Source organism: Botryllus schlosseri, chromosome 10 (genome assembly GCF_051294905.1).
Source record: "Botryllus schlosseri isolate E-star chromosome 10, Bs_hap1, whole genome shotgun sequence".
NCBI classification, from domain to species: domain Eukaryota; kingdom Metazoa; phylum Chordata; class Ascidiacea; order Stolidobranchia; family Styelidae; genus Botryllus; species Botryllus schlosseri.
Window position 1 is genome coordinate 21,138,723 of NC_137245.1, and position 13,066 is coordinate 21,151,788.

At 38.7% G+C, this 13,066-nt stretch overlaps 1 protein-coding gene across 2 annotated transcripts in view; it reads left to right on the forward strand.

Annotated features, from left to right (window-relative positions):
- Window positions 1–13,066, forward strand: part of LOC145448118 (ras-related protein Rab-10-like) — a 44,518-nt gene that overhangs the window by 4,784 nt on the left and 26,668 nt on the right. For both annotated transcript variants that reach the window (XM_080326445.1, XM_080326446.1), the window contains exon 2: window positions 12,667–12,727. In XM_080326445.1, the coding sequence (XP_080182571.1) occupies window positions 12,667–12,727 (61 nt within the window). The remainder of the gene's footprint in view (window positions 1–12,666; window positions 12,728–13,066) is intronic.

Consider the following 13,066-nt stretch of genomic DNA (forward strand, 5'->3'; position numbering starts at 1 on the left):
CCGTTTTAGAGAATATCGTGTCATGGCACCCTACCCCCTATTTTAAGGCCCCTAGTTTAGGCGAAAAGCAATACGGAGAAGTTGTATTGGATATGGTTTCAACACTTCTCGCGATTAGTATACGTTAATGACAAATATTGTGGATTGTAAAATTTATATATAGTGTATCTTTATTTTCCGAGAATAGAGGCATTACTACATTTGCTTTTATGCTTCAACATTGTATGTTCTGCAGACAAAAGAACTGAAAGTATTTAGATCCCAAAGTATGATACTCCAAGTATCATACTCGGAATTGAAAGTGAAATGCAAATACCACTTCTAAAAAGCGGAAAATAAATTTCATGTCTTTTGTACATAATTAGATAGTAATTGTGTATTGATATGAAAATGCGATACTAACCCTTTGTTTACTAAAAAGACCCTGTTTTAGAAAAGGTAATGGCATGACGCCCTATCACATATTATTAGGCCCCAAGTTTAGGCGAAGGGCAATACAGAGAAGTTGTATCGGATACGGTTTTAACACTTTGCGCGACTACAGTATTTGTTAATAACAAATATTGTGGATCGTAAAATTTATACTTAGTGTAGCTTTATTTTCAGAAAATAGAGGTGTTGCTACACTTGCTTTTGCAACATGTATGTTCTGCGGACAAAAGAACTGAAAGTAATCAGAACTCAATGTATAATACTCAGAATTGAAAGTAAAATAAAAATACCACTTCTAAAAAGCGAAAAATATATTTCATATCTATTGTCCATAAAGCTTCAAAGGTGATCTGCTAAAACATTTAAAAAAGCCGGATTTTCCAGATTAGCAGGACTTGTCATGGGCTTCTAGAAAACGACAGGATAGGTAATTGCTAGATTGCAAAACCGTAGTTTCAAACGTTATTATAGTGGTCCATATTTACTGTAATGAAATATTTGATATGGGTGACAATCAGAGGTGGTCAGTAACGAAGTACTTCTACTTTTTGAAGTACTTGAAGTAGATTTTGCCTAACCAAACTACTTTTTAAGTAGTTATGATTTTAGACTACTTCTACTTCTACTTGACAGTTTTCAGTTTTGTAGGCAAAATAAGCGTAGAATGCCTACTTACTTACTTACTTGTGAACCACCACTCCTACTTCTACTTGAGTAGAAATTCCGGCGTTACTTCTACTTCTACTTGAGTAGCGACGGCGACTACTTTGACCACCTCTGGTGACAATGCGGTGTGAGCGGAACCATAAGCAATCCGGTACATAAGATACACACTGATACTTTGGTGAAAACATATTTGTCACTCCATAACTACTGTGCGCGAAGCGCAACAAAATTTCTAGGCTTTACTTGACTTTTGTGAAAATTAAATGTTGGTACTTCGTGAAAACACCCCCGAAATTTGTCAGGCTCTCTTTCGTATTGGGGGATTAAACTACTTCTACTTGACAAACTGAAAATAGCGAAAAGTAAGTAAGTAGATCACAAAATATTACGAAGTAGAAGTAAAAGTAGAGAAATCAGATCTACTTCAGTAAGTACCAGAAGTAGAGGAAAACTACTTGAGTACTTTCAAAAAGTAGAAGTACTTCGTTACTGACCACCTCTGTAACTAACCTACGTAGGTTATGGTTATCTATAGTAAGACAATGCAACTGTGAAAGTGACATTCACAATTACAAATTCAAATTACAAACAATGCAATAGCTATCCACGTTCTTGATTGGTAAGTAGCTTTATAGTGCTGCCGTTAAAATGCACGCGTGTAGTGCAACGATATGCTCCCGCCGAATAATTTGAGATTTGAAAAGTCGATCAATATTTAGATTTTAGGAGTTGCTAAGACAGTTACATTCGATTAATATCAGTTATAATAAATCCGAAGCCAATTACTATGAATTGTGCTATCACATGTGACGCTTGGCCCGTCTGTACCTCACCAGTGCCTTACCTCTCCTTCCGCACTTCATTTTTTAACAATAAATGTGCAAATTGATTTTGTGAGTAAAAATGTTCAAAATCTAGCCATTCCTGAACATCGATAGGAAATAGGCCTACCAATAATATAATCGGCGAAGGTTTCACGATTTCGTTTACTCATCCTGGCGGATAGGCCATATTGTCACCTCGAGTCTAATTTTTATGTTTGACGAATCAAGAAATGTCTGTCTGTCTGTCTGTCTGACGACGGGTGAGATACACCCTCACTTGCCTCCCCTGATCCCACGTAATTGACGTATCACACCTTACGGTGGGAATGTATGTACTCAGGGCTGTTCAAAAATAACTTTTTTTTCCCGATTCAAGCCGTTCACCTCTTAAATCGTCAGGTTACCCTAAAAAACGCTGCACACCAAATTTGGTTCAATTCTAACAAGTATAGGGCTCCGCAGATCCAATTGAATTTTTTTAATTTAAACAGGAAAATTAAAAAAAAAAATTTCAAATTTTTCTGTCAACCCCATGAAATTGTTGAGCTGTCTTCAGAGACCATGCAAAACAAATTTGACTCAATTCCAACTAGTAGAAGCGGAGTTATTGGAGTTTTTCGTTGATATTTCTCGGATTATCCTTGATTGGTGGATAATCAGCGATTTATCAACGAAAAACTCACATAACTCCGCTTCTACTGGTCGGAATTGACTCAAATTTGTTTTGCAACGTCTTTGAAGACAGCTCAACAATTTCATGGGGTTGGCAGAAAAATTTGGAAATTTTTTTTAATTTTCCTGTTTAAATTAAAAAATTCAATTGGATCCGCGGAGCCCTATACTTGTTAGAATTGAACCAAATTTGGTGTGCAGCGTATTTTAGGGTAACCTGACGATTTAAGAGGTGACCGGCTTGAATCGGGGAAAAAAAGTTATTTTTGAACAGCCCTTGTACTGCTGTGGTCACCATGTTTTGCTCCACCTACGCATCGCGTTCAAAAAGTGCATCCAGGCTAGGGGTGGCCAACCTAAGGCCGGAAAACTATTATTGTGCGTTAATTAGCGTGAGTTGGCTGCCGTCCACATGCAATTTGAATTTTGGCCTTTTATGTCAACTAAGAAATTTTCTTCGCGCTCTGCGCGATTTAGAGTGTCCTGGTTTTTTCATTGAATAATATAGTTGTGTTCTGGTAATCTGAGCTCCACACTGTAAAAATGCGCACCACAGAGGAAACTGATGCGCATAGTCAAGAAATACCAATTTGGAGCCGTGTGGGTCTCACGAATGAAGTTTTTTTCTGGTATGTTTGGATGATTCCAACATATATTTTGGCTATTCCGACAATTCTGATGCGAGGTCAAGATATCACTATATGAAACACAGTGATTAATAACAACCCAAAGATGCATCATCATAAATTATGTGTCCAAAATTTTCGAAGGGACTCACTCCATCGGCTGCACCGGAAAATCAGATCAGGGGCGCTGAGAAAGGATAAATATTTGATAGAAATATGTGCAAATAGCAATATTATCGACAAAGTTCATTCATGAAGATGAAAAAATTTTCGCGCTCGGTTACTTTTCATAGTCCAAATATTTGCGATCTTGCTATGTATATAATAAGCCGGCTTGGGCGTTCTGTCCGCAAAGTATTTCACAAGAAAACTTTGATGGCACAGAAACCGCAAGGGCTGCCTGCGATGCAAAGTCCCCAAGTAGCCAATTTAACATTTATATTTGGCGTCCAGGTGATCCATTACGACTGTACTCTGAAATGCAACCTACACTATATATGCAATCGAAATGCGGCCGTGATTAGCAAAAAGGTTGAGTATAGCCCTGATCATGACGAACCTATACGATCTCGTATAAGTGACGAAAGTCTAAAATTTTGTATGAAACTTAACCTCATTTATTATCAACCAGACAACACAGCCATCAGCTATGTCATCATGCAACACCAAGTGACGCATTAACTGCAAAAAGTGTGAAAATGGTACATTTACACTTTTACTGTTGGAAATGCTACTTGTCTTGAGCTTCGAAAAATGTCATATGGCTCTCCTTATAACACAATTAAAGAAATGTAACTTGCAACATATCCATGTATGTCAGTCTCGCATGCTCAAAGAAGGTAACCAGCATGATTAGTACGAGTTTTTACTCTTTATACAGAAAACATATCGACGAATCCCATGTTATAGCGAGTTCGAATTAGTTTTACCATGACGTCACGAGTTTGTAGTTGTGGCGTAACAATTCATAGACATTAGACATGTATGACTTTTTGGGAGTTAAGAGGTAAAATATAGGGCCAATATGGCTCTTCAGACGAAAAAGGTTACCAATCCCTGTCCTAATCCAATCCAAATCCGAAGCTTCAAATCCTAATTCTAAACATAATCCAGAACATTCGTATCTTCCAATCCTAATCCCATTCAAACTTAGAATTACACTTAGAAAACCTACATCTTATGCCTATTATTCAGTAAAAATAAATAAAACGCTTAATAAGAGCCGAAATACATGAAGTAACTTTGGTAGGACGAGAAACTTTGTCGCCATTCACCACAGGACATCAATCTTCCGAAAATAGGAAAATCCAATCCTAATTAGAACTGGGCACAATGAATCGAGTATTAATTTTAATGATTCGAGTCGAGTAGTAAAAGACGATATTTTCGAGTACTGAAATTTTACACTCCTCGCCACTGAAAGTTAATTTATCAACGAGAATTATAGTTTCGATACTAATTTTAACTGTTGAAGCCTTAATACCTGGGTGAATCGTAGCATACGAAACATACATAGCTACGGACGTTACTGGAAATAGCACATTTCTGAAGTCGTGATCATCACAACATTGTCACCAAGTGCAATGAAATCGGTGTGGTCGAAAAAATACCAAAGTATCTTTAATACAATTCACATTGCCTGATGTGAATAAGATTGCAGAAAATGTGATGAATTTGCCGTTTGTTATGTGTTCTCGTAACTTCATGGGTGTTAATCAATGCATTCACCTCATATTTTATGATTTATGCAATGGATTTGCCCTAAATTTTGAAACTAGTGTATTTTTTGTCGACCTAGCGTTTTGTAGTTGGCAACTCTAGTGTTTTTCACGAACCTCGAGTGGCAACACTGCATATCAGCGCACACCTCTATAATCCATATACACTCGACGTCAATAACAAAAGTACTGCCCAAATTCCGGAGTAACAAATTTGACACTACACTTCGTACATCGTCACTCGTCATCTCTCTCGGCAAGCAACACCGTCAGATTTCAAGGTTGTCACTCAAGTGGTTAGTGTAGTAATTTCGTTTTCGTTTTATATAGGTGTGCGTAAATTATCGAGTTTACGCAAATGTCGGTATTGCCCTGTCCAGAGTTTGGCGGTGTTCCTCACCGAGATAGATGTGCATTGTGCATGTCCAATGTCCATTGTCCAATGTACGTATGGCATATTTTCATTATATGTGATATAACTGTGTGCGAAGTCTCAAGGTCGACACTGCATGACAGGGTAGTAATTTCGCTCTCGAAGAAGTCGAATATGCATAGGAGTGCGTTGCGAAACAGATTTTACGCAAAATCGGGTTAATTGCTCCGTATAGATTTTGAAGGTGTTTCATAGCGGAGAGATGACGAGATTTCGTATCTATGATTTGGATTATGCGTTCTAACTCGGTGCGAAGTTTCAAGGCTGTTACTACACAGTTGGGCTAGCAATTTAGTTATCCAAGTCCAAGATTACCACTAACAGATTAGGGTGGTAATTTTGTTATCGAAGTCGAGTATGTATGTGTTGTAATGTATATGCATTAGGGCTCTTCAAAAATGACTTTTTATCTCAAATCGTACTGGCTACTTGATAAAATTGTCAGGTTACCTAATTTAAGCCTACACACAAAATTTGGTTCAATTCCAGCCAGTAACCTCTTTGCTACAGGAGAAGAAAGTTTCTATTTATTATATAAAAATGAATGATAAAAAATTTGAAAATTTTCTGTTCACCCCATGAAAGTGTTAGGCTGTCTATAGAAACGATGCTCACCAAATTTGGTTCAATTCCAACCAGTGGAAGCGGGGTTATTGCCGTCGAAAAATTTCGATTTGAATAAAATAGTATTTACGGTGACCGATTCTTTGTTTATTTATTATAGTTGCGCTCACCGTAAATACTATTTTATTCAAATCCAAATTTTTCGACGGCAATAACTCCGCTTCCACTGGTTGGAATTCAACCAAATTTGGTGAGCATCGTTTCTATAGACAGCCTAACACTTTCATGGGGTGAACAGAAAATTTTTAAATTTTTTATTATTTATTTTTATATAATAAATATAAACTTTCTTCTCCTGTAGCAAAGCGGTTACTGGCTGGAATTGAATCAAATTTTGTGTGTAGGCTTACATTAGCTAACCTAACAATTTTTTCAAGTAGCCAGCACGATTTGAGAAAAAAAGTCATTTTTGAAGAGCCCTAATATGTATAGGTGCGCGCAGCCTAGCGCGTAACGGGATTTTTCGCAAAAGCCGGTATCGGTCAATGTGGATTTTGATTGTGCTGCATTCCCAGATCAGCGACTAGCTTTCGAATTGTATATCTTGATGATATCATCTAACACTGTAGCAAGTTCCAAGATAACCGCTAACTGATTAAGGTAGAAACTTCGTTATCAAAGTTGAGTATCTACAAGTGTGGTATGCCATCTAACCTACAGCAAATTGTCGCGATTGTTTCGCTGCGATCGACCAAAACCGCTAGAATTAGTCGAGCGTGACCTAACAATGCGAAAACGGGAGTTTCCGTTCCTTAGTCACATCATAGTGTCCTATTGGTGTCGACACAAGCAAATCTCACGCCTCAGTGAAATTGTATCACGTCACAATTTCCATTTGGCTACAGCCAATTTGACGGTCATTTTTGACCGGCTTGCCGAGGATTAAATTTGGTGAAACGGGTATCAATCGAAAGCTGACTCTGCACTGATTACGAAAATATAAATTTTATTCCGCTCGCGGCCCTGGAACCCCCACAATCAGCCTTGAATTTTTCATTGTTATGGAGATTGGCATTGAGACGCAACAATGCTGTCTGGCGAAACGAGGGAATAACTCTCTCGTTTCGCCAGACAGCATCGTTGCGTCCCAATGCCAATCTTTAGTTTTTTGCGAAGCCCCCCAGAAGTCCGGTTTATCACCCTATGGGGGCCCGAGACCAACGTTTTTTTGGGGGGGGGGCTGACGAAGTGCTGTTACGGCCCTGCGTGGCACAATACTCAAAACGGCGATTCACACTTAACTCACATTATCATAATATAGAGCAGGGGTGGCCAACCTTTTCGGCCAAAGGGCCACATGCGATTGACGAAACATTGCGCGGGCCACTTGCCGCGCGAACCGCGAAATTTTGTAAAGTTTATAGGTCAATGATATAGATCAGTAATATCATTACTTGAGTATATTTCGGGTCTGCTGTATATCGCTGAACTCAGGTTTCAAGGGCAGGACTATTCGGCGCCTGGACATATCGATATCGCAAGCTTCGGCTAACGTACGTCAATCATTTTTGTGCCTAGGTTTCATCGTCAACGGTCTTTCTTCAAGCGCAAACGCAAGATCGCATGTTGGGCGACACGCGCTTTCTCTCCTAATTGCGAATATAGTTAGACTCGATCTGGTACAGCAGACTTTTTTTCAATATCTGGAGGGGGCAAGTAACAATATTAAAGGCAAGAAATCAAGCGACGTAACAATATTAAAAGTTAGAAATCGAGTAACCACATGTTGCGCGAAGCGTGAAGAAAGTTTTTAGTTTAGATAAATCTACCCCAAACTATTCTACTTTATTGTAATATACGAAGATCTACCAAAAATGTGACTGGCTCATGGATCTGTCAATGCGTCGGAACTGATATTTTAGTCATCAACATCCCAAGTTCTGCGGTCAGTCTAATCAAAATTTTGGTTGGCCTTGCGTATGGGCAATTCTTTTTAATAATCGATATTTTGATAATATTTCGAAAATTACCTTGCGGGCCACTCAAAACCTGCTCGCTGGCCACGGGTTGGCCACCCCTTATATAGGGTTACTATATTTTGAAATCGGGAAAGGAGGACACTTTTTGAAATTTTCAGATTTGAAATTGTGGAGTAAAATTCGGAAAAAATAGGAAATTTTTCCCAATTCGTGGTCGGTTGACTAAAAAAATGTCGTCACTTTCGTTCGAACCACGAATTTCCTATTTGGCGTCATTTATGCCCATTTTCACTCTAATAATTCCTTCTATCTTAGCTCTAAAAGCTGTAAAGGAGAACGAATTCCCAAAAATGAAGGACATTTAGGCGTCCTCCGAGGACATTTTCAAAAACTTGACAAAGGAGGACAAATCCTCCTAAAGGAAGACATATGGTAACACTACTTAATAGCAATTCACATTGCACAGTTGCACACGAACTGATAAAGAAAAACTGACGACCTACCAATACGAGACATACACGCAGCAACCAAACTTCACACGTACCCGATTCCAACACCTAGGCCTAAACCTACACCAGCAGCGGCCTTGTTATTTACAGGCGAGTAGGCTACAGACTGCCGACGGGGCAACATCACTCTCCAGACGCTCGCGCAGCATCGTCACTAACCAGGTCGTGCCCCAGCCAATCCATCCGCACAGAGATTCCGACAGGCACATCCAACTCAAGCCTGCAAATGCAAAGCCCTAACTGCCTAATAATACCACAACTTCATGCTACTGCTCCTATACTACTAACACTTTACGCCACCAAACATAGAGACATACTCACTCGCATTAGACTTGTACAAACTACTGGATTTTCAAAAAGCGCAACTAGAACTAGAACTACTAACTAAATTCGCTACTGGAACAAGAACTAGAGCTACTCACTTTTAAAAACCCGCAACTAGAACTAGAACTAATGACTTTTAAAAATCCGCAACTAACTAAACGACAACTATAGATCAGTGGTTATTGATCGGTGTTTCCGGGTGCACAATGTATAAGTAATGTATTAGATGTGCAGTAAGATTAGTAATGTGGTAGATTATGGTTTTTATGACTCACTGAAAATTAAGGGTTCCACGAAGGCTTGCAGATTAGCGTTGGGCACACCTGGGCATTTTACGGCCCGCGGGCCAAATCATGACCGCGAAAAGTTCCTTAGAATTTTACACTTTACATTTGAATGTGTACTAACATCATGGGATGTATAAATTGAGCCGGAAATGCGTTTACGTTGAAGGCTGTTTAGTGTTTAGTGTTTGGTTGATATTTTTACACCGTGGTTACGTAGCCTACGTTCGTCATATGCGTAATCTAGATTCAAAATAATGAAGTCGGTATAACATGGGTCAATTTAAGTCTGATTATGTCATAAACAAGCTTACTGCGAGAAGGCGAATTTCGGAAAACCTGCTTGCGAAACTACCAGCACAACAAAGATATTTCACCAAACTACACACCGCTAGAGATGTAGTGACCAAGCTGTTATATCCCATACATTTTGGTTTCTTAATAGAAGGACGTGTTTGGGGGTTGGTGTGATTAAAAAGAATTAACAACGTGTCTTGTTTACCATTGTTTTGAATAATTTCGAGGGATAAGTATTATTTTTGTACATTACCTTCAACTTCCTAATTGCCTAATTGTAACACATCCAATCAGAAGCTTGTGTTAACAACGTAATTCAGTGCTTTCAATTTAGAAATGATTAAAAATTAATACACCACAGAATATAATGCAAACTTTTGACTTTGCCCGCCAAGGTATTTCCTGCTTCCCATTCATAGAAAAATAATTGCCAACCTCTGACCTAGGGGTTCCCCAAGTCATTAAATGTTAGGAACCGTACTGAACTTGATATCATTCTCCTAGAAAACACAATAATAATCGTTTATCAGAAATATAAGGCATTGAATCGACGTTCAAAAAGGACTGAGATTCGAGTTTGGAATGGGAGATATTTCGACCCTCAAAATCCACCCGCTGACTACGTCAGTGTTAGTAGTGATGACTCTGAGCAAGCAATGGCTGCACCACAAACATCATTCCACAGAACACCGGTATCTCGATTCACGCAAAACGACGACACGTGCTTTCTAGTTGTTCGGCAGTAACATTTTTCAAATGAGCAACTAGAACTAGAACTACTGAATTTTCAAAATTTGCAACAAGAGCTGGAACTAGAACTACTCAAAAATCCGTTAGTTAACCGTAGGGATGCATTTAAAACAAAAATCAATTTAAAACACACATGTTTAAAACAAGGCCCTAATTTAAAACATGTTTTTTTATTCTTTTTCATGCCATGACGTAACGAATATTCAATTATGACGTCATAGTGGATTGTCATTGACAATTGAAAATATAGGGTAAAAATAGCTCCTTTGACGAAATATATGTACTAGTGCTGTTGAACCAGCCATCCCATATCGATATACGTCGGCTACATCGGGTAGTATTTGTCCGTATAGGTTCATACAACATGCTTTTTGTCAAGTATTGACACAATTATGGCATAATTTTATTGGCATAATTTTTTTAATACAGTCGAATCCACTTTATTCGTCCAAAATGATCGGTAATCGAACAAAAGTAAAAAATGCACGGTAAAAACTCATGTTAATTCGGACAGTTCTCCGCTTAATTCGGACACATGGTACACAAAATATGATGTCCCGGCATGAAATTCGAATAATAAGGGCGAAGAGAGCGCTCAATGTACTATTTTAGATGGCACACGAAGTCATTGGTTGTCGTATTTTGATTAAATCTACGTTGTTCTATGAATAGTGTAGTTGCGACGGCCAATATACATTGCAGAGCAAATTCATTCACTTACTGACGTATAGCTGTTATGTATTTTCCATCCATACCTAGACAATTGTGGATATGTATGGTAGCTTCGTACGTAGCCTGTGCGTGAAGAGCGTTAACGTGGTGAGAAACAAGTCGCTAGTGAATCAGCTACCAATTTGGGGTTTATATATTTGTGAATCTGACTCTAAAGGGGTCAGTGCCTGTCACATGAGCCTCACTGCACGTCACTGGGTGTTACTATAGTATTAATGCAAGACGTAACAGTGTTTCATCTTGAACTATCAACACTTTCGACAGTCTTTCTTGTTACAATTCCTTGATCTTCATGGTATTCTCTATTCATCGGGTCGATCTATGGTATTTTTTGTAAGACGTCGAAAGAATAGCGACACGGGGGAGGACGAAGAGCCCAGATTCTGGTATTACAGTCGAAACTATATGCCGTGTCGATAGAGGTGGAATGCATGCACAAATGTATCATTGTGTAAATTTTAGGGATGCTGGTGTGAACCTCTCAAAGGTTCAGGTTCGTGTGAACGCGAACCTTTTTGAAAGGTTCTGTGTGAACGCGAACGTGAATCTATGACATCACGTGACGTCATATTGCTAATTCCAGCCCTTCATTTCAGTGAAGTTATACATATCAATGTACAGTACACGATACCCAGCGACGAGTCAGGCCACATTATGAAACAAGGCTAAAGTACATGCTGACTTTTTAAACGTCAGCAAATGTATCAACTGGGGCAATCAAATCATATAATAATCCCATAAAATCAAAATCTTCCGTCACTTTGCCAACAATTTCGACAAGGACTTGCTTACGCCTTAACGGTTTATGCCAGACCAGACAAATGTGTTCGGCGTCGGAGTATTGCTACATTGATATTGAGCAGAGTTTAAAAGGGTTTCTATACTTGCTTCCAAGATTACCCCATTAACAAGTTATAGGTTACATTATCCAACACCCCAATTGTACAGAATTGTTGTTTTATGAAACAATAAACATATAAAGTCAAGATGGATGCCGTACACCTGCTAATCGACTTCGTTGATTGGTTGAGTTAGCATCATTCGGTGACTACCTACATGTATAGCGTATTTCGCTCCTGATGTCGTGTGAACTGTGATTGCGGGTCAAGCTCACAGCAGCGAGGCCGCTAAATATTCATAAACGGAAAGCTGGATATTTCGATCAAAGTAAAGTAAAATTTTGAGGCAAGGTGTATGCTCGTTCAGTGTTGATTATTCTTATGCTGCCAGCGCCATGCATAAAGTGGCTCGAAGTTGAAATGCAATGAATTCCAACTTAAGATGTAATAACGACGTGGAAAATTGTACTATATAAAAAAAAAGTTCACAGTGCAGAACCTGCCAAGGTTTGTTTGTGAACGCGGACCTCTCAATTCCTGAGGTTCACATCAAGAACGCGAACGTGAACCTCACGTTAACGTTCACCCCATCCCTAGTAAATTTGCATGTCGATAGTCCGGTCAATATATTCTTGTTTCTTTTCTTCGTTCAATTACTTTGCTATCACATCAGTCAAACATTATCGTCGCGATCATAGCCTTGTACCAATAATAGCGTTATTCAGTTCTATTATTTTTTGTTTCCTGATCCATCTCAAAATATATATACATTGTGTATTTCCTGGTGAGATGGCTTTGAACGATAGTGATTTTACATTTTGCTCATTCGCTTTTGATGCAATGCTATACGTCCGTAATATGTAGATATTATGGATATACTTGTTACGATTTTTCTTGGGGACTTACTCCCGTAGATGCTGGGAGTCAATCTTATTACTTTCGCTTGCGCCTTTATTGATTTCTCCATTCCGATCTGTTGTTCAATTACACATGGTAAATGATATTTCTTTCATGCAGGACGTGATGTGGCATTCAAGAGAATGGAAGTGAAGGGTAAAAAGATAAAGTTGCATATTTGGTGAGAATATGAATGTTATTTATGTGATGTAGGCCTAGTTATATTTTCTCGAGTAACGAGAGTGGCCTTCTGGGATGGAGTAAATCGGATCCGATAGATTTGATATTGGTTATTGGTCTTCATCTCAATCACGCAATGGCCGACCTCCCGGAAAACAGTATCACTGGGGCTACATTGAAAAAATTTGTTCGAAAAGTAACATATTTAAAACACGGCCCGTGTTTAAGACATGTTTTTTATTGTGTTTTTTTCAGCAGCAATTTTCATTTTGCGCAATAAATAAGGGAAAGTGGGCTCAAGCCTATCGACTGATATAAGTCTGTAAATTGAGAAGTTTAC